General features: G+C 38.7%; 1 protein-coding gene across 1 annotated transcript in view; it reads right to left on the bottom strand.

Annotated features, from left to right (window-relative positions):
• MYH15 (myosin heavy chain 15) overlaps window positions 1-20,417 on the bottom strand; it is a 144,335-nt gene that overhangs the window by 20,495 nt on the left and 103,423 nt on the right. The window contains exons 29-33 of the mRNA XM_058661281.1: window positions 13,275-13,393; window positions 8,959-9,155; window positions 6,431-6,780; window positions 5,132-5,256; window positions 2,939-3,054 (exon numbers count right to left, since the gene is read on the bottom strand). Of these exons, the coding sequence (XP_058517264.1) occupies window positions 2,939-3,054; window positions 5,132-5,256; window positions 6,431-6,780; window positions 8,959-9,155; window positions 13,275-13,393 (907 nt within the window). The remainder of the gene's footprint in view (window positions 1-2,938; window positions 3,055-5,131; window positions 5,257-6,430; window positions 6,781-8,958; window positions 9,156-13,274; window positions 13,394-20,417) is intronic.

Genomic DNA, 20,417 nt, shown 5'->3' on the forward strand with positions numbered 1-20,417 from the left:
GACAGTACAATAGGTCAGTTTTCTTTTCAATTATTTCTCTTCTGTATCACAGAAATATGGGTTTCTCCTTAATCAAAATACATGACTCATCTTTAATTAATGATATGTGGCTAACTAAACACCATGTCTGAATTTGAGAACCTGCTTTCTGAAGAGATCCCAAAATATTTTACTTAGAAATAGGAAGATATTTAAATATATTCAAACATATTCTCCTAGAAAAGACCCACTTAGATAATAGGAGACATTAAAACCATTAACAAAGTCTGGCATGATGGAGTTTATAAGCATGGAAATGTGGAAGGAAAGACAATGGAACTTTACTAGGCACCTGCAACCATAGCTATAGACCAAGAGTTGTGTACAGGTACGTGGACCAAATCCCAAGATGCCAGTTTCCTGTTGACTGGCTGCATTCAAGTTACAGCTGAAGAGCTGAATAGTTGCCACATGACCGCCTTCCTTCCATCAGTGACTGCACTCTCAGTTCCTTCCTTCCATGTACGGCAATTACTTGTAGAAATAGAAAAACAACATCATTCATACAAGTGGAGGAGGCTTTGACTAGACTCATTGTATATGGTGTAAATTGTGTCAGCAGGTAAAACACATAGCGCATGCCCCACTTCTCAGATACCACTCATACATTTTTTATGACCCCAGGTATTTAGGCTGATGTGACTCAGGATTATTCCTCAATAGACAGAGATCTCAGAAGCACAGTTACTCAGTTTGTTGCACTATGGTGATTTTGCCTTTACTAATGAGTCTCTCCTGCTCTTTGTTCCACTGATTACTTGTGTAGTGCATAAATTGACTCTTTCATTTTCTGTGAGCTATCAAAGGTTTATTGGGACATTGAACTTTGAACCTTGTCCTCATGCAGTATGAGGGATGTTTATGAACTTCAAGTATGACATGTTATGAAAAATCTTTGCATCAATTTCAACAATTTTTGTAACAAAATAAGCCTGCTTTAATTCTATTTTTCATGAATTTTTCGAAGTACCTTTTCCTTGAGGTTTGCTATGATTTTGATATTGTTTGTTTCCTTAACTCCCAGATTTATGTATTAGAAGTCTGGCCCTGAGGATGGCAGTGCTGTGGATAGATATGAGCCTTTAAGATGTGGGGCATATTGAGGGTTCCTCAGGACAGCTGAGTCCTGCCTTCAAAGGCAATTAAGGTAGTTCTCATATGACCGTGATTAGCACTCACAACAGTTGTTATAGGACCCCTAATGATAGCTTAATGGCTAACACCTTGCTTTATAAGTACTAGGATCTCATGTAGGTACTGGTTCCCATCCCAGCTGCTCCACTTCCCATCCAGCTCACTGCTTATGATGTGGAAAGCAGTGGAGGACAGCCCAAAGCCTTGGGACCCTGCACTCACGTGGGAGACCTGCAAGAAGTTCCTGACTACTGGCTCTGGATCTGCCCAGCTCTGGTCAGTGTAGCCATTTGGGGAGCCTTTTGAGTAAAAAATCTTTCGAAAATTCGTTTCCTAGTCCTTAAATCAGATTAAACTACTATATTAAACAAAAGCGTTTTCATAGAAGTAGTACATTCATCTTTGTTTCCTAGATGCACCATTAAAAATTATCACAAATCACAAAAGAAATTTATGGGATGCTTCTTCCCTGTCCCCAGCCTACTCCTTCATATTTTATATCTGTCTTTGTTTTTCCTTCTCCCCGTTTGAATCTCTGGCTTCCTTTGCACTAACGTTATCAGTGGTACAACGTGCCACCATATTCAGATACACCTGATGGAACCAGCCTGAGGATCTGCTTTTCCTAAATTGAAATCAGATTTTTTTCTTTTTCAATTATACAAAAAGATGCTAATTCTTGTTCCATGAGGAAAAGCAAGAAAATATCAAGGTACAATAATTTTGTCATGCATCAAAAAATAATCTTTGACTCTCTCAGAGCCTCAAGTAAATGAGAATTTCTCACCACAGCCAGTCCTCAGAATATGGCAACGAAAGAGAGTGCAGGATGGCCAGATTTGGCATGGCACCTTCATTAAAAAAGGACCTCGTGAGAATTTTGTCTGAAAATGGGTTATGGGGACAAAATCCAGTTCAAACAAGTTAACACTCCTTTTTCAAAATTATTTAAGCACACTGAAATTAATTTGCCAGTAGGGTCTCAGACCTGAGTGATATTTCTAGCTAATACATGGCATTGGCTTGCAGGAACAGGCCTGACAAATAATATAATCATTAATTCTGTGCTTTGATTTCCAGAGTGTGAAGTACATGCCAACATCAGCTTATGGACCTCCCTCACCACTTTCAGTGACTTTAATCCCCTCACTTCCCTGACAGTCTAAGAAGTGAGATGTATCACCTTGTTACGATGAAAGTAAAAGATGATTGCAACCCCTGAGTCCTGGCTAATTCAGTTTCTTAATCTGAGTATCAGTCATTTCAACAAGGATTCCGTAAGCAATCTAACTCCTGCCTTCTTTCACCACTAAAAGGCTACAAATCTAAACAGGGGGTGAGTAAAAATTTCACTGGAATGTGACATTAATTTTAATGTATAGCATCCATTTTTTTTAGAAGTTTCATTCATGGTTTAGCATTATCAGTAAGTTTCTTGAATGCTGCAAGGCAACCCAAGCAGTGCACAGATTATACAAATATAATTTGTAGAGTTGATTTTTGTTTTATTTGGTGCATAATATTCAGTGTCATAACTGAGTAGGAGCTGCTTAAACGTAAGAAAGTAGTAAGAACTTGCCATAGCTGAATATAGATATTAATTTATATTCAGAGTAATAAGCTTAAGTAGAAAGATTCAAGTGTCTATTTGCCTAAATTTTTTTGGTAATGTTCTGACAGGAATCACAAAAGAAGTCAAACACAATGATTTTGTTCAGTAACACATTTTATAATATGAAAGCATTGCTCATCAAAATAACCATACCTCAAAGTTTCTACTTCTTCATCTTTCTCAGAAAGCTTTCTTTCAAATTCTGCTTTAGTTTCCAAACGTTCTAGCTGAAAATGAAGAATCTTGCTTTCATTCCTTTCCAGAACTCCCTGTAATACATAAGTATCATGCATTAAGGATAATCTACTTTTGGGAAAAGTGTGTTCTATTAAATATACATTATTAATATATATTAATAGCTAAAATATATTAATAATAAATATCAAATATATTTCAAAGGTAAAAGACTGAGAAAGAACAGCCTTCCATCTGCTGACTTGTTTCTCAAATAACCAGGACAGCTAGCGCTAGACCAGGCTGAAGCCAGAATCCAACCAAGTTCAGCAACCAATCCATGTAAATACTATCAACTGATCTTTGACAAAAGTGCCCAGACTATGCATGTAGAAAGAATAATCTTTCCAATAAATAGACCTGGCAAAACATGTTGCACATTTATAGAAGAGTGAAATTAGATCCATAACTCTCACCATGTACAAAATTAGCTCAACATGATGAAAGACCTGGAACTATGAAGCTGGAAGAAAATGTAGGGGAAACACACAAAAACTTTGGTATAGGTGATGACTTATTGGGTAAGACCCAGGCAAAAGCACACACGCAAAAAAAGTAAAAACAAATGGATTATATCAAACTCAAAAGCTTGCGTACAGGAAATAATCAATAAATATAATGAAGTGATATCCAGCAGAATGGGAAAAATATTTAGAAACAATTTATCTAGCAAATGAATATATCAACAAATCCAAAATCTCAGCAACAGAAAAGCAATTAATTCAGTTAGAAAATAGATAAGGCACTACAATAGACAGTTCTTACAGAATATATACAAATAAACTGCAAATATATGAAAAAATGTTTCTTATCATGAGGCATCCTGGAAATATAAATCAAAACCACAATGAGATATCACCTCATCCCTGTCAGAATGGTTAAACTCCAAAACAGTAACACATTCTGGCTAGAATGATGAGAGAGGAGAACTCTTATAAAGTGGTGATGGGAATGTTAATTAGTGGAGTCACTGTGGATGATGAATGGATATTTCTTTAAAACCCAGAAATAGACTTGCCTTTTGTTTTGGTATAGCAATCCCATCATTGGACTGCTACCCAAAAGATACTAATGTACAAAATCAAAGAGATACCTACACTACCATGTTTATATCAGCAGCACTCTTCAGAACAGCTGAAATATGGATTCACCTGAAGTGTCCATCATCAGATGAATGGATAAAGAAGACCACACACACGCGCGTGCACACACACACACACACATTATTCAGCCATATAAAGTGAAATTCCATCATTTGCATCAAAATGACTGCAACTGGCAGACATGTCGACTGAAATATACTAGACACAGAAGACAAATATTGTATATTCTCTCTCACATGTGGAAGCTGAAGTTATGAAAATAAAAGGAAAGCAAAAAAGAAATGACTGCATCAATTTTGCTACAGATAGTGTTTTGTCAAAGTGTGTCTTAAATCTTTGGCAAATCTTTAGGCGTAATAGACTACTATAGCTTTGATAATCCATAACTATCGTGAGGTGCACAGTATACTGGGGAAGCTGCCATCTTCTCATTTGATTGTGATATATGGCCATTGCCTTTGTTCCTACTGAATGATGTTCTTTTGTCTTTGTTGTGATCTTTGCTGTGACACTCCTTACTTGGTAGAACAATACCACTTTGACTATACCATAACATGAAAAGTTGTTATTTGAAAAATTAAAATATTTTAACAAAAAACTATCGGCTTAAAATTTAGCCCACAATGAATTTATTGAATTTTGCAGGCTTTGGTAGAGCAAGACTACATGATTTCATGGGGTTTATGGCTCACAGGCAGGACATTCCTAGCTCCTAGCACGCATTGAGGATAAATAGGTGAATGAGGCAGACAATCTCTGTCTTCACTACAGTCAGAAGATTTGCATTTACTAATGTTTATCTTGCTCTCTGAGCCTCTATTTCCTCATTTGTGAACTGGTAATAATCTTCTAGGCAGGTATGGTAAGGTAATGCATAGCCTGCATTTGACACAGGGCCTAGCTTGCAACAAACATTTGAGTAGGTGTCATTGTGTTGTTATTTCCAGCAGGGAGGTCTCCTGATTTCTCACAATGATAAATCTTTTTTTCTCTGAGGTTGTGTTGGTACCTCTGCTTCTTCCAGTGTCACCTGGACGTCAGTCTTCTCTTTTTCAATCAGCTTCTTGACCTTTTCCATTTCAATTAAGTTCTTGGTTCTTTCTCTAACCTGGTTTGTCAGATTAGATATCTCTTCTGCAGAGAAAAGACCAAAAGTTATCAGACATGTCTGGGATCCAGGAGTCAGGTACAACGGTATTGCTAGAGGCTCACAGGGGCCATGCTGATGCTTCCATGGAAACCTGATGGCAGTGCATCACAAATATCTGCCTGGACAATGCTTACCACAGGGCCCGGCGTGAAAGCCCAGGGGGTAAATCCTCTCCTCCTATCTGCTGGGATCCCATATGGTTACTGGTTCATATCCCAGTGGCTCCACTTCCCATCCAGCTCCCTGCTAGTGGCCTGGGAAAGCAGTCAAGGGAGGCCCAAAGCCTTGGGACCCTGCACCCATGTGAGAGACGTGGAAGAGGCCCCTGGCTTCAGATCGGCACAGCTCTGGCCATTGCAGCCACTTGTGGGGAGGATCTTTCTCTATGTCTCTCCTCCTCTCTGTAAATCTGACTTTCCAATAAAAATAAAGAATTAATTAACTAATTAAAAAACAATTTGAAAAATGCCTACCACAAATGGAATGGGGCCACTGATACTTGCACCTTGTAACACTGCTGTCATTGTAACATTGTAGTGCCTTGCAGTACTCACATGGTTGCGGTGATGCTGGTATAAACAAATCTGCACTATCAAACAAAGGAAGTTGTAGTACATACAACTATGTGTACTACACAATACTCAATGATAACAAATGATTATATGACTTGTTTATGTACTTACTAAATGATGTATCACTTTAAAGTTGTACCCCTTTTCTTTATAAAAAAAAATTACAATAAAGATTATTACATGCTAGGCCAGCAGCAGCCTCATGTCTCTTGTTTACCATGTCTCTTGATTTCACTAAGAAGCCATCATCTAGCCATGAACCTGTAAGACCTAGCTCCCTCTGTGATGTTCACACAGTGCTGGTATCCCACACGGAGGCATTTCTCAGAATGCATTCCCTCATTAAGTGATGCATTACTGTAACTGGAAAATCTTTGTGAGGATTTGGATATCAGGAAAATCATACATGCATAATCAAGCCATAGAAAGGATGCTAGTCTTGCTTTTACAACTTCTTAGGAATACAGTAAAATAACTGATAGAGAAAGATGAAAGCTTGGGAAGCTAAGAATGGGAATGAGATAGGTAGAGCTCTGCCCAGGGACAGCCACACCAAAACTCAGGGCTGTTCTTGAGCTCCTCGCACCTTGGAGGATCTTGTTCTCCCTGCTGAGTGTCTCCTGGCTCATGGTGCTCTCCTCATAGGCATGCTTGAGCTGGAGCAGCTCAGTGCTGAGAGCACAGCCCTCCTTCTGGGAGGCATCCAGCAATGCCCAACACTCCTCCTGCTGCTGCTTCCAGTCAGCCAGGGCCTTGTCGGAGCGCAGCTGTTTCTGGTCCAACACGGCTGCTGCAGAGCGGGCCTTTTCCAGGTCAGACAGGGCATCCTCCAGCTCCAGCTGCAGTTGGTGTCTTGCCCTCTCCAGGGAGGCGTTTCTAGCATTGGCCACCTGCATGGCTTCAGCAGCTTCCTGCAACCGAACCGCCAGCTTCTTCCTGAGCACAAAGAGGAAACCCGGAGGTACCATGAAGCGACACGCCTCAGACCTCATCCCATTTGCCCTGGATCAAAGCAAGGACTTCATTACAAAGTGCAACAGTCCCTGAGCTTTGCTTGCTAGTTGCAACAAAAGCAGTTCCTGAACCTCAAGAAGCCAGGTGCCAGCTGACCACCATTTCTGCCTTCTAGATCCTCTTGGTCTTATTTTTCACTCTTTTACCAACTTGCACTTAGAAATCAAGACCTTTTTGAATTCCTCTAAGTATTTGCTTATTCTAAACCTTTAATAAGCAATATGGATTTTACTGATGATTGCATCACAATTGGGAGAAATAAAATATCATACTGAACATCCTAATAGTAAGCCATTTAAAAATTGTTAGGCAAATTTAAGTCTGGCCATTGCAACCACTTGCAGAGTGAAGCAGTAGATAGAGGATCTTTCTCTATGCCTCTCCTCTTTGTAAATCTGACTTTCCAATACAAATTAAAAATTAATGAACTAACTTAAAAACAATTTGAAAAATGCCTTTCCTCATGCAGGAAATTGGCAACTGCGTACTGGGAAAGAGCAGATTGTCATCATTTACATGGGAAATTTAGATTGAGTTCTTGGCTCCACCTTTAATCTTGCTGTTGTGGACATTTGGGGAGTAAAACAGAAGACAAAGATCTCTCTAAATATCTTCCTACCTTTCAAATAGACTGAACATAAGTAATTAAAAATATTTTTAAAGAAACTAAATTCTTTGAGCAACTTGGAAGTTAACTTGGTCTCAGGTGAACTTGCTAAACCATGTGATCACAAGTACTGAAGCCTCAAAACTGAAACAGGTGCAACAACTTTCCCATTAACAGAAAACAAGACACTAGATTTATTTGGTAGTTACTGACTTCACCAAAGTGATTTACATGAAATGCATTGTAGAAATCTTTGCGTATTAGAGTTCAATCAATTTTAAATCAGAAAGTTTTCAGATATTAACACATATGCCAATTATTTTTCTTTACATGCTGCAAATCTAGTTCCAACAAGTCCAATTAGCTTGTATCATTTCTTATTTTTCTATCCTCCAAAAATAAACCATCGATGACAATGACCAGAGGCACTTGCATCTGAATTGTTACAAGAAAAACAGTCTTTTTTTAGAAACAGATGCCACATTTTGATGTGAGAAAGCATCTCAATTCAAAGCCCCGATTTTTATGGTTCAGAGTTTTTATAAAATACCAGTAGTGGGTATTTTTAGTATCTTCATTCCAAAGCCCCTTTTAAGTTATTGTGGATACAGAAATGGATCACTTCGTACCACTTGTGGTATAAAACACAGTAGCTGTTCAGTAAGAGCACAGCAATGTCTCTCAAAGATTTAGGTGAAGAAGTAAAAATCATTATTTCTAGTTGAAGCTAATGAGAAATGTATTGATCTTCCCTGGGTTTTTGTCAAGCTGCCAAGCCAGAGACACTCTTTAGAGTCAATCTTTAATAATAGACCAGGGTTAGTCTGACATTCGCTTTCAAAGTTGCACAGACCTTCAATGTTAAAGCAAGGCATTGAGCACTAAACTTGGAGAACAAGTGTTAACTCTGCTGGATCCCAAACACCTAGTTTTTGAAGGGAAGTTTTAAGCCTTCATGTGCATTGGCTATCAAACTGATGTTTTAGCCTTAGGAGTGCCTGGGGATGATTTGTTTTCGAAGCATCAGGCATGGTGACAGATGTTAACCTGTTGCCAGCTGTCCATTTTCACAGGGTGCTTTGTGGTCTACAGACCAAAGACAAAAAGATGTATTGGATAAGATATGCATTCACATGGATTCAATTATTTAGGTGTTCCAAATGAAGTGTATGGCTTTTAAGTGGGAGCCCAATCTTCAAGCCACAACTTAAAATTACATATTTTATGGAGAATTCTCCTGAACCTTATAAAAGAACTTTTTTTTATCCTCCCACAAGCTTGTACAGTCTAGGAGTCTGTATCATAATTTTTAAAGATCATTTAGAGCATATGCTTCTTAATATCAACGACTATTACTTCTGATATTGGGTTTACTCAAACACTCAACAAGGATTTGTTTAGTGTGCACTTTGAGACCTTGGGGACTCAAGCCATTATGCTTATAATCTTGCATGCAATTAACTTGAAGCTAAGGGTTGCCTTGCTCTACTCACTTGGCATCCTCCAAGTCTTCAGTTCTCTGAACTGCATCGTGTTCGTATTTCATTCTCCATTGCACCATTTCAGCATTGCCTTTCGTTAGGGCCCTGTGGAGCTCAGCCTTCATCTCTTGTTCTTCCTCATACTGCTCTCGCAGAAGATCGCAGTCTCGTTTTGCTGACTGTAGGGCATTAGCCAGGGCACTCTGTGTCTGTGTGAGAAACACATTTTTGAAAGTCACCACCACCATGAATCAGCTATTGAACGTGACATATTTTAATTCAAACAAAACCCTAATCTTAAGTTGAATGAACATCAAGGTGAGAATTTAGAACAAGAAGAAAAAAATAGAAAGTATTTAATTGTTGCTATTTAAATAACCAAATACTCTATTGTGGGATTCAACAATAGTTAGAGTTCTGAAAATAGTGCCTCCAAAAGCATTCTTGTTCCTCAGAAGTAGCACAGAGAATATTTATCACTTATACAATAAGATTAAGATATTGTTTCACTAGGAAAAAAAAGATTACATTTTACCTTTTATCTAATTGATAAGAAAAAACAGGCTTTGTTTTTATGATTTTAAAGGGAGAAAAGGAGATAGAAAGGAAGAGACAGACAGAGAGAGAGATTCCATCTGCCAGAACCAGATGACTTCCAGGACTGCTAGAACCAGAACTTTCCGAAAGGCTGCAGCTGCAACAACCAGCACTGCACCAGACCAAAACCAGGAGCCAGAAGTTTCATCAGGATCTCCCACAAGGATGGAGGAGCCCAAACACCTGCCTTTCCCAGGCCATTAGCAGGGACCTGAATTGGTAACAGATTAACTGGAACATCAAATGGTGCTCTTACGGGATGTCAGACTCACAGGCAGTGCGATTTTACCTACCATGCTAAAATCCTATCCATGGGAAAATAAAATCTACATGTACACCAACGAAAACCTGTTTTTTAAAATCACTTATAACTGTTTTGTCCATGAGAAATTTCTCTTTTACTTCACTCATAAGTTTATGAGCAAGTCAAATTTTAATCACTATAAAAGAGTGTTGTCCAATAGAACTTTCTTTCATGATTTTTAAAACACTCAATTTATACACCATTTATTATGATTAGCCACAAATGGTCACTCAACACCAAGACTGTGTCTAATATAATATGTGGTCAAGTGGAGTTTTAAATTTTAATTAATGTACATTTAGTCTCCTGTAGTATACTTGTAGCTCCTGTGTTTATAAGACAATAGACCTATGTTTAATGACCATTTCTATCACTTACATAGTGGTCTTGTTAACCCATCATCATTATTTCAAGGAAATTACCTCCTGCAGTAGAAAGAAGCAGGACCTGTGCTGGTCCTTATGAACTGATTATGCAAGATAGAAAGAAACATCTCAGTAAGTAGATGCAGCTCTGAAGACAGAGAGTTAATTCATGAAAATTTCAGACACCACTGCAGTGTGAGTACATCTATACAGGAAAACTGAGAATCAGATAAACTTGGGTTCCGCTTGTGACCTTTCCTTGTATTTAGTACTTTGCACCTGTTCTACCATTATAAAAGCTAAAAAGAAATAAGGGTGAGAGTTGGCCCTACCACTGTCGTACAGTGGATTAAGCCACCATCTGCAATACTGACATCCCATGTTGCAGAAACAATTCAAGTCCTAGTTCTGACCCAGCTCCCTGCTAATGCACACAGGAAAGCAGTGGAAGATGGCCCAAGTACCTGGGACCCTGCCACCCATGAGGGAGGCCAGAGAGTTTCTGGCTACTGGCTTCACTTGACTCACCCCAGATGTTGAAGACTTTGCATAGTGAATCAGCAGATAGAAAAATGTCTTTATCTGTGTGACCCATCACTCTTTCAAATAAATAAAAATGGATCTTAAGAAAAAAGAATATATAAGAAAATGATTTAAACAAAGCAATACATAAATATTCTAAAGTAGCAAAAGATGTGAAGTTTGGCTCCCATTCATCATCCTCAAATACTTGAGAGAAGGACTCACAAATAATGGGAATAGCAGGAATAAATGACTTAAGGCAAAAATAGAAAGTTGAGGCAAATGGAAGGTGGTTACGTTAGGGAAGCAGGTATATCAGGAAAAGGGCAACAGAAGGGCTTCAGCTAGATCAAGTGCTCGTTGTAGGCAAATTGGAAGCCCCTGAGGAGGCAGCCAGAGATAATTTTTAATTTTTTTAAGATTTTTTTTATTTTTATTAGAAATGCAGATATACAGAAAGGAGGAGACACAAACAGCAAAATCTTCCATCCGATGATCTAAGCAGCTACAATGACCAGAGCTAAGCAGATCCAATGCCAAGAACCAGGAGTTTCTTTCAGGTCTCCCACATAGGAGCAGGGTGCTAAGGCTTTGGGCCATCCTTGACTCTTTCCCAGGCCACAAGCAGAGAGCTTGATAGGAAGCAGGGCCACTGGGATTAGAACCGGCACCCAATTGCGATCCTGGCATGTACAAGGCGAGGACTTTAGTTGCTAGGCTACTGCACCAAGCCCCTAGCTGGAGATATTTTATAAAACATAAATGAAATCATTTTAAAATTTGGGTAAATTCCTTCATAGTACATCACTATTTATATGATGTTGTCTTCTCAGAGCCTTGTATTATTCATGTCTGATGCTACTTGGCATATATGATTAATACTAAAATTTATATAATGGGAGAAGTAGTAGGAAAATGCCTGATGATCACAATGGTAGTATTTTTTTAATTTTAGAAAACAAGAAAGAAGAAAAAAAGGGAAGAGCAGGAGGGAAGAAAAAAGGCAGGGAGGGAGAGAGGAGGGAAAGAGTGGAGAGGATGGAGAGAGAAAATATTTAAAAACAAGTATCTGAAGCCCAGTGAGGTAGCCTAGTGGCTAAAGTTCTAGCCCTGCAAGCGCCAGGATCCCATATGGTTGCTGGTTCTAATCCCAGCTGCTCCACTTTCCTTCTAGCTCCCTGCTTGTGGCCTGGGAAAGCGGTTGAGGATGATCCAAAGCCTTGGAACCCTACACCCACATGGGAGACCCGGAAGAGGTACCTGGCTCCTGGCTCCTTGTTCCTGGCTTCGGATTGGCTCAGCTCTAGCTGTTGTGGCTACTTGGGGAGTCTGAGCAGATGGAGCATCTTTCTCTTTGTCCTTCCTCATCTCTGTAGATCTGAATTTCCAATAAAATAATTAAATATTTTAAAAAAAAATTTAAAAATAAACATAAAACAGAGATCCACCATCTTGCCATGAACATATGCCTATGCAGTGAGATAGGTCATCCAGAAGTAAGGTACTTGGGGTATCAGAAACATGACACCTTGCATATGAACTAAGAATTAGCCTTAAACAGTATGGCTCGAATAATTCATCATGTTAGTCTCCGTCTTCTTTTACTCTAAAGGAAGAAATGAATATCTCTATCATTCATTGACAACTTTAAATTACTAGTGAGTGAACTTAGTTTAATTTTTGGGTTTTTTCTGGTATTTTAGTTAATTCTTGTTCTTAGTGAACAGAAACACAAATCACAGAGAGCCATGTTGATCTTCCATTTAGGTATAACGCGCAAAAGAAACATAACATCCTTGCTGAAAATCTAATAATTTGCAGAAGCAGTTTTTAATCTCTAAGAAAGATTCATAAACCATCTTTTGTCGTGACCAACATTAATCAAGATACTGTTTTCCATCAGTATGTTCAGCAGGCATTTCCCCTTCTTTTATGGAAGAGGATACTCAGACTGACTCAACAGGGACTGGTTTTTGTTCATTTGTTTTTTTAATTTTATTTGTTAATAATGATTACATGGTTGATCAGGGTGGAAGGATCAAGGTTTAGGAAAATTGGATGAACTCATTGCTTCCAAATTTGCTATTTCTTCTTTTTATTCCTAGGGGAAGGAGAAAAACAAACGGGGAAGCCACTCATGACTTTCCACACATCCTAGCATCCATGGATAAGGAACCGCCACCTCATATCAACCCAGAGTCTCAATGTGGACATATTCCAAGGGTTCTGTCCAAGTGGTTTGGATAGTTCTGGAATGCTGTTGATTTTACTGACCCAAGGATGATGTCACCCTCCCAATGTCCATTGGCTCCGTTAACCAAGAATTTTTGCTGTCATCATTTGTTTGGGGTAGTTGTGCAGTTTATTCTGTTTTGTTCTGCTGCAGCACCAAATGTGCTGCCATATTCTCCTTCTATAAAAGGGCCTGTGCTCACTGCTCTGCCTTTCTCATTAAGTAGGACATGTTCTTGCATGTTATTTTGTTTTAAACAGTGGATCAACTACTTATTTAAAAATATGTAAAATTATTGAAGCCTTACGTTTTTCTCCTCCTCTAATTGCCCTCTCAGTTCTTCAATCTGACGAGTAAGCTTGCTCTTGTCCATAGAAAGTTGGTTTATCAAAGTCTCATTGTCTTCCAGCCTTTTCAGCCACTCACCTACAAAAAAAAAAAACACAAAATACATTGGTTTTTATCAACTATTAACCTCGCTATTTCACTTCCAGATGTTGAAAGAAACAAGAACGGCCAAGCAGAATGATGCCTACCCATAAACTTTTCAACATTTTTGAAGGATCTCAGAGTATTATTCTCAGCCAGTGATCCTTTTCAGTGCCCACAAAAAATAATAGGTTTTTAGTAGTACATATAGATCAATGACAGGAATTGTGAGCAGTACTTTATTTAGTACCTTCTTCTAGGAATTTGTTATCTAGTTTAATTCTTGTAACTTACTGGTAATAGGGGTATGGAATCATGGCATTCATAAAGTTCATTAAAAACACAGGTTATAGGGCCCTGCGCAATAGCCTAGTGGCTAAAGTTCTTGCCATCTATGCTCAAGATCTCGTATGGGCGCTGGTTCTAATCCCAGCAGCCCTTCTTCCCATCAAGCTCCCTGTTTGTGGCCTAGGAAAGCAGTCAAGGATGGCCCAAAGCCTTGGGACTCTGTACCCACTTGGGAGACCCGGAAGAGACTCCAGGCTCCTAGCTTCGGATCAGCACAGCTCCAGCTGTTGCAACCACTTGGAGAGTGAATCAACAGATGGAAGATCTTCCTCTCTGTTTCTCGTCTTCTCTGTATATCTGACTTTTCAATAAAAATAAGTAAATATTTTAAAAATCCAGGTTCTACAAAATTACGCATGAGCTTAAATTTTTTTGCACGAAAATCAACCTAGGTGTTAATTCCCTTTTTCTACATGTTTTGAAGCCCCCTTCCTTGTCCACTTTGCAAAGGATGGATCAGGACAACTTATTTGAATCATACTTGGAAAGAAAGACACACAGCTAGTGGAACTAAGTTGTAGTTTATACAATGAATTAAATACTAAAATAGCTACTAAATGGTGGTAAATATGGCCATAAGAGGTGATGGAGGCCATGCAGTAGGTGTGTATAACACGAAGGTATGAAGAGAACAGCTCCCTGACTGGCAGGGCCCGGGGAGCTACCAGCTGCTTAGCAGGGCTAAGTGGATTCATCTCTGACCACCTTGACGCAGTTTTCACTCCCCTTCGCATGGGCTCTCAACCACCCCACTATGTAATCTATTGAGGCATTGTCTGCCCCTGTGAGATGGCTTTTACAACCAATGTGAGCTTAAGAGTTAATGTTACTGAGGATGTCCTGGTGAGTGGGCCTTTAACTACACATAGGAGTATAATTAAGTCTGTGCTGTTTACCCATTGCCATAAAATCTGGCCCAGATATTTATCATGCTTTCTGGGGAATGGCTTGATAAGAGGAACCCTAAAAGTTATCCTGTTACTGTGACCCTAAAGGCCATCCTGCTATGACAAACAATATAGTTACTGTGACCCTAAAGGCCATACTGCTATGACGAAGAATATAGCTACTGTAACCCTGAAGCCTATCCTGCTAAGGCAAAAAATATAGTTACTGTGGTCTTAAAGGTTAGCCTGTCCTTGCAATTCTTTAGAATATAGAAAATGTAGTTGCTTTAGTTGTTTTCAAAAATTTTTAGCTAGAGGAAATACAGGGTGATTTCACTAACATCATAAAGAGATATTTTTGATTATTGTTTGATCACTTATGAAGTTGTAGAGCCTGCAGTTGTAGAGGAATGTAATGTTTATAACTTTTTGTCTTAGATCTTCATGTTTTTTCTCTCTTGATGTGTTTCTCCCATTTAGTGATAGATAAGTTGTAGAACAAGAATTGTATTAGGAGTGTATTACTGCATAAGATGTGTTGTCTACTAAGAAACTCTTGGTTGCAACGTCGGAATGGATAATGCCTTGTCTAATACTGAAACAATTTGTAGAATTGTCTTTGGAAACACTCGCTCATCCATTGTAGAGTTGAAACTTAAATAGAGTAACTTAGCTCATTGCTAACTGCAATTCTTTCCGCCGTTGTTACCCTTGCTTTACTTGTTTGGTTAACAAACTGTGAGCTTACAGACCTATGGCCAACTAATGTCAATAACCCCGATCCCCATAGAACAAGGCCCCAGTCCTTTAACTCATACAAGATAGGGGTCTGGTTGATACAGATGGCGCCTAGGTTATAGCCCAGACCTGAGGAGAGCAGATGAAGACTGGCAAGCCAAGATAAGCAAGGAATGTGGAATCCTTCCTCAATCATTTCTCAGGAAGTTGTAAATTGTGCTCCCCTGAAGCTGTGTCAATATGCCCCTAAGAAAAAACTTTGTACTGCTTCTGTATAAATAAAGCGGACAGCTTTCTCGCTTGGTCCACTATGATCAAGGAATCTGGTGGTCCGTCTCCTTTCTTTCTCTCTTCACGCCTCATCCACGCACCCTTCCCGAGCTCCGAACCTCGGCTGGAGCTGGACTCCGGCAAAGAGCAGTATTTCTATTGTCCCCTAGTCTAGCCTCCCTGCTTGATTTATTTATCAATTATAGAGCAGATAACACCATAGCTGTCAAAAATTAAACTAAGAGCTGATTCAGTTCTGAGTCAAGGCACTCATTTCTAAAGTGCATTATTAGTTTTATGGGCCCGGCCGTGTGGCCTAGCGGCTAAAGTCCTCGCCTTGAAAGCCCCGGGATCCCATATGGGCGCCGGTTCTAATCCCGGCAGCTCCACTTCCCATCCAGCTCCCTGCTTGTGGCCTGGGAGGGCGGTCGAGGGTGGCCCAATGCATTGGGACCCTGCACCCGCGTGGGAGACCTGGAAGAGGTTCCTGGTTCCCGGCTTCGGATCGGCACGCATCGGCCCGTTGCAGTTCACTTGGGGAATGAATCATCAGATGGAGGATCTTCCTCTCTGTCTCTCCTCCTCTCTGTATATCTGACTTTGTAATAAAATAAATAATTCTTAAAAAAAAATAAAGTGCATTTAAAAGCCCAAATTTTTATGACTTCATGTCTTTTGCCATATATAAGTTGGAGATCAGGATTTTCTAAGCTTCCTGTTTCAGATTATATTTTCTGCTTAGCAATTATTGAATAGGGGGCAGCATTGTGGCACAGTAGGTAGAGCTGCCAACTGTGGTGCTAGAATCCCATATCGACTCCAGTTCAAGTCCCAGCTACTCCATTTCAGATCCACCTCCCTGTTAATACACTTAGGAAAGCCATGGAATATGGCCCAAATATTTGGGTCCCTAAACCCACATGGAAGACCCAGGGGAGACTCCTGACTCCTGGCTTCGAATCTGCCAAGCCCCAGCCAATGAAGCTATTTGGGAAGTGAACAGCAAATAAAAGATCTCTTGGTGTGTCTTTCCTTTGTTCTCTGTAACTAATTTTAAGATGATAAAAATATGTCAATATCATTCTTTTTACAGAAAATAAACCCATTTTCCAAAACTGAAAAATATACTAAGAATTATATCATTCTACATTTTAAAAAATTCTAAATAACATACAGCTAAAGCCTAATGCATCCTTCGTAATTCAATTACAATCTGTTAAGGAGAGAAAGACGTGAGTGGCCAGGAAAATGTCCAGAGCTTTCTCCTTTAGGGTAGAAAGACAAGACAGCTGCTCTCATCCCAAGTCCACCCATACTGTGATGGAGCTTCCCATTAACATACCCTGATAAAATGGGAACTCAGCCAAACCAGAACAAGCCAGTCCATGGCAGATGTGCGAGGAGATGTTGTTTGACATTAAAGTTATCTTGCTTCATTATAAGATCATTATAATATAATTAGCATTGCAGTTTTGCACTCCAGCCCCACACCTTGAGCATTCCCAATACACACAAGAAAGTAATGTGTAGAATCTGAAGGTACAAAACTCCTAAGTATCAATCAAAAATTTCCAATCAAGAAGATTATGTCCACTTCATCAGGCAACACTCTAAGAATTTAGGAATGAAAATCCAAAAACCTGAGGGAAACAGGGCCATTGTTTCTCTCAGTTTGTTCATTTTCCCTTGGAATGTTACCTGATAAACTCTGCTAAGTTGCACTTCTTCACTGTTTTTGGCAAGAAGAATTGAGGCCAATTCACTGCCATTGGTAACAGTAATGCATTATTTCAGTAGCAATGCATGGAAAAAACAGCCTTTCACAGACATTTAGTCAGAAATGATAGATCAATAGTAAACAGTGGTTACCATGCAGACAGTGGTTACCATGAATCAGTACTACACCAAAAATCAGCTAGTGCAGGACTCTTGTGTATTGGGTTAATATAATCAAGAAATCAAACCAATCAGTGTGTTTTTGTACTCTATTAAACTGAAAAGCATTGACTTATCAAACTCTGGATATTTTACCACGATAAAATTACATATCATACAGTGGTGAGTTGAAAAATACTTATTTGCAAAAATAAAGATTTTCCACATGGTGATAGAAGTGTGGAAAGGAGGGGGGTAGAGTAGGAAGCACCATTATGCTCATAAATCTGTATGTAAGAAATCATGAATTGTATGCACTTTATAGAAATAAAAATATTTCAAAAAAGTTTTTTAAAAAAGCTTTTCCCCCCTTATTCTCAGTAACTCAAACACTTCTGACACCAAATAGCCTTTTCTCCCCGACACCGGCTTGATATCTTTCAGTTTAACTCAGTTTTAACACTATCCGTCTGGAGCTATAGTACATTCCACTTTTTAAAGACTCATTCCTACAAGATTTTTAGATGCTACTTTCATATCCATGCTTTTAGCTACTGACCAGCCTTCTATAAATCAGTTCCCACAACCCTCAGAATTCAATAAATCTGTTAGGGAAACTCAGATAGGGAAATAACATGACTTAACTTTAGCAAGTGATTATAAAAGACGCAGTTTTACCCTCTCTCTTTCTCAGAAGTCAGGGATTGAGCTGAAAGTTTCAACCCTCCAATGATAATGTATTCATCTCTTTGTTACCATAACCAAATGTCTGAATCAGATTACTTATAAATAGGTTCATGAACACAGTTTTGGGAATGCATAGTCTGAATAGTATGGTTCATGCTGTGGTGGGGTCTTCATGGCATGTGGCAGGAGTTTATGCAAGAACAAGATATCAGATCCTCAAGTAGGAAGCCACAATTGATATAAAAGTATCTCTTACAGAATTTAATTCTTGATACAAGGACTGTGGAACGGCACATGATGCTGCCACCTGCAGTTCCTGCATCCCATATTGGAATGCCAATTGAAGTCCTGGCTACCCTGCCTCTTATCCAGCTTCTTGTAACTGCGTTATGGAAGAAAGCAGATGATGGCTCAAATCATTCAGCCCTTACCTCATAGGAGATTTGGACGGTGTTTTAAGTCCCATATTTCAGCTTACCCTAGCCCTGGCTGTTGTAGACATTTGGGGACTGAATAGGCAGATGGAAAGGCTCTCTCACGCTCTCATTCTCGTTCCCACTCCTGTTCTCTCTTTCATTTCCCCCTCTTTCAAGCAGATAAAAATAAACATTTACCAAAAACAAGGAAAAAATGTTGGGCTTGTAAAAACCTACTTATCTCTTACTTTTTTTCATTACAACCCAGCTGAATGCAGAGTGCTGGCTTTTTTTCCTTCTCTTCAAGTGGTCGCCATTCTAATTTCTAGTCAAAAAAGACTGCCAATAGGTAGGAGCTAGATTATAGGTACTTGCACAATCTCGCCTAGAAATGATGTATGAATGCACTTCCCCCTACTATCTTCCATCAAGTAAAAGGAAGTATAAAATAAGTTTCCTTTTGGTTCTTTCCATGTGAAAGATGCTACTGTATTTTAAAAATGATTATGTAAAATATCTGAATTAATTTTTAAAAATGATATAGAAATAAGACTATAGCAAAATAGAGTCCTAAATGAGAATAACATATATATTTGAATAATCCGAAACAAACAAAAAGGTTGCTATTATAAAAGCTCTAGGTACACTGTAAGAATATATAGGACTTTTATTCCATGTGTTTTTAAAACAGAAATGTCAGAGAATACTAGTGAACACCGTGATTATTAGCACAATTCAGTACCTGGTAATAAGGTTCCAGCAATTTTAATCATTGTATTTGTACTAGCAATATAAATGGAAAAAGAATTTAAAAAGCAAAGTAATAAACTTAAACTCATAGATCCCAAAGATTTTTCTGGGATTTCATGCTGGGATTCCAACTTTGGAAACTATTGAGTAAAGAAAATATGTATTTCAAAAAAATCTCTGAAGAAATGAAAATCCATTAGGAGGTTATAACTAATATATATATCATGGAATCAGTAAACATTTGGCATCATTTTAATGATTACATTTATTAATTTAATTTTTTCCAATTTAAAAAGCATAATAAACTACAAGAAAAAGAAACTTCAGTTGTAGTAGTAGTTTAGCACCTAGAGATTAAGAAATTCCCTGGAAGGAAAGTCCACCCACCTCCTAGAACAAGCACTCATTTAGCAACTCTGGGACTGATTTGGAAGCACTGTGTCAGAAGGCCTGCTCCCAACACATCACATCAGTCTCTCCTTTGGAACATGACTGCAGAATTGTGTTACAATTCTGAGCCACAGGAACAGCCCAGAACTCTGCTCAAGCCACATATAACTGTGGCAAAGAAAGGAATAGGAAAACTATACTACAGAATCTAACCAGACTTAAGATAAGCCCTTTTCCAGACCAATACTCAGTGACAAAATTTTAAGAAAACAGTCTTCAATCAAAAACAAAATATAGTCTCTAAACGCAATAGAAACAGGTGATACTCCAGATACATAAAAACATAAGAACTGAACAAAGTAGGCAATATGAACTGTCCAAAAGGAACATAACAATGCATTCACATTAGACTGTGCAGAAGGACATTGATGAAATTCCTGGAAAAGAATTCAAAAGAGCAATTCTAAGCTTATTCAGAGAGACTCAGACATACTGAGAAACAGTTAAATGAAATTACAAATCAATACTTCCCATGGATGAGAAATTCAGCAAAGAAATAGAGATATCAATAAAGAACCCAAACCAGAAATGTTAGAAAAGAAGTAATTAATAAATGAAAAAAATGTATATAATAGAAGCATTAACAACAGACTAGATGAG

This window comes from Ochotona princeps, chromosome 3, assembly GCF_030435755.1.
Source record: "Ochotona princeps isolate mOchPri1 chromosome 3, mOchPri1.hap1, whole genome shotgun sequence".
Taxonomy (NCBI): Eukaryota; Metazoa; Chordata; class Mammalia; order Lagomorpha; family Ochotonidae; genus Ochotona; species Ochotona princeps.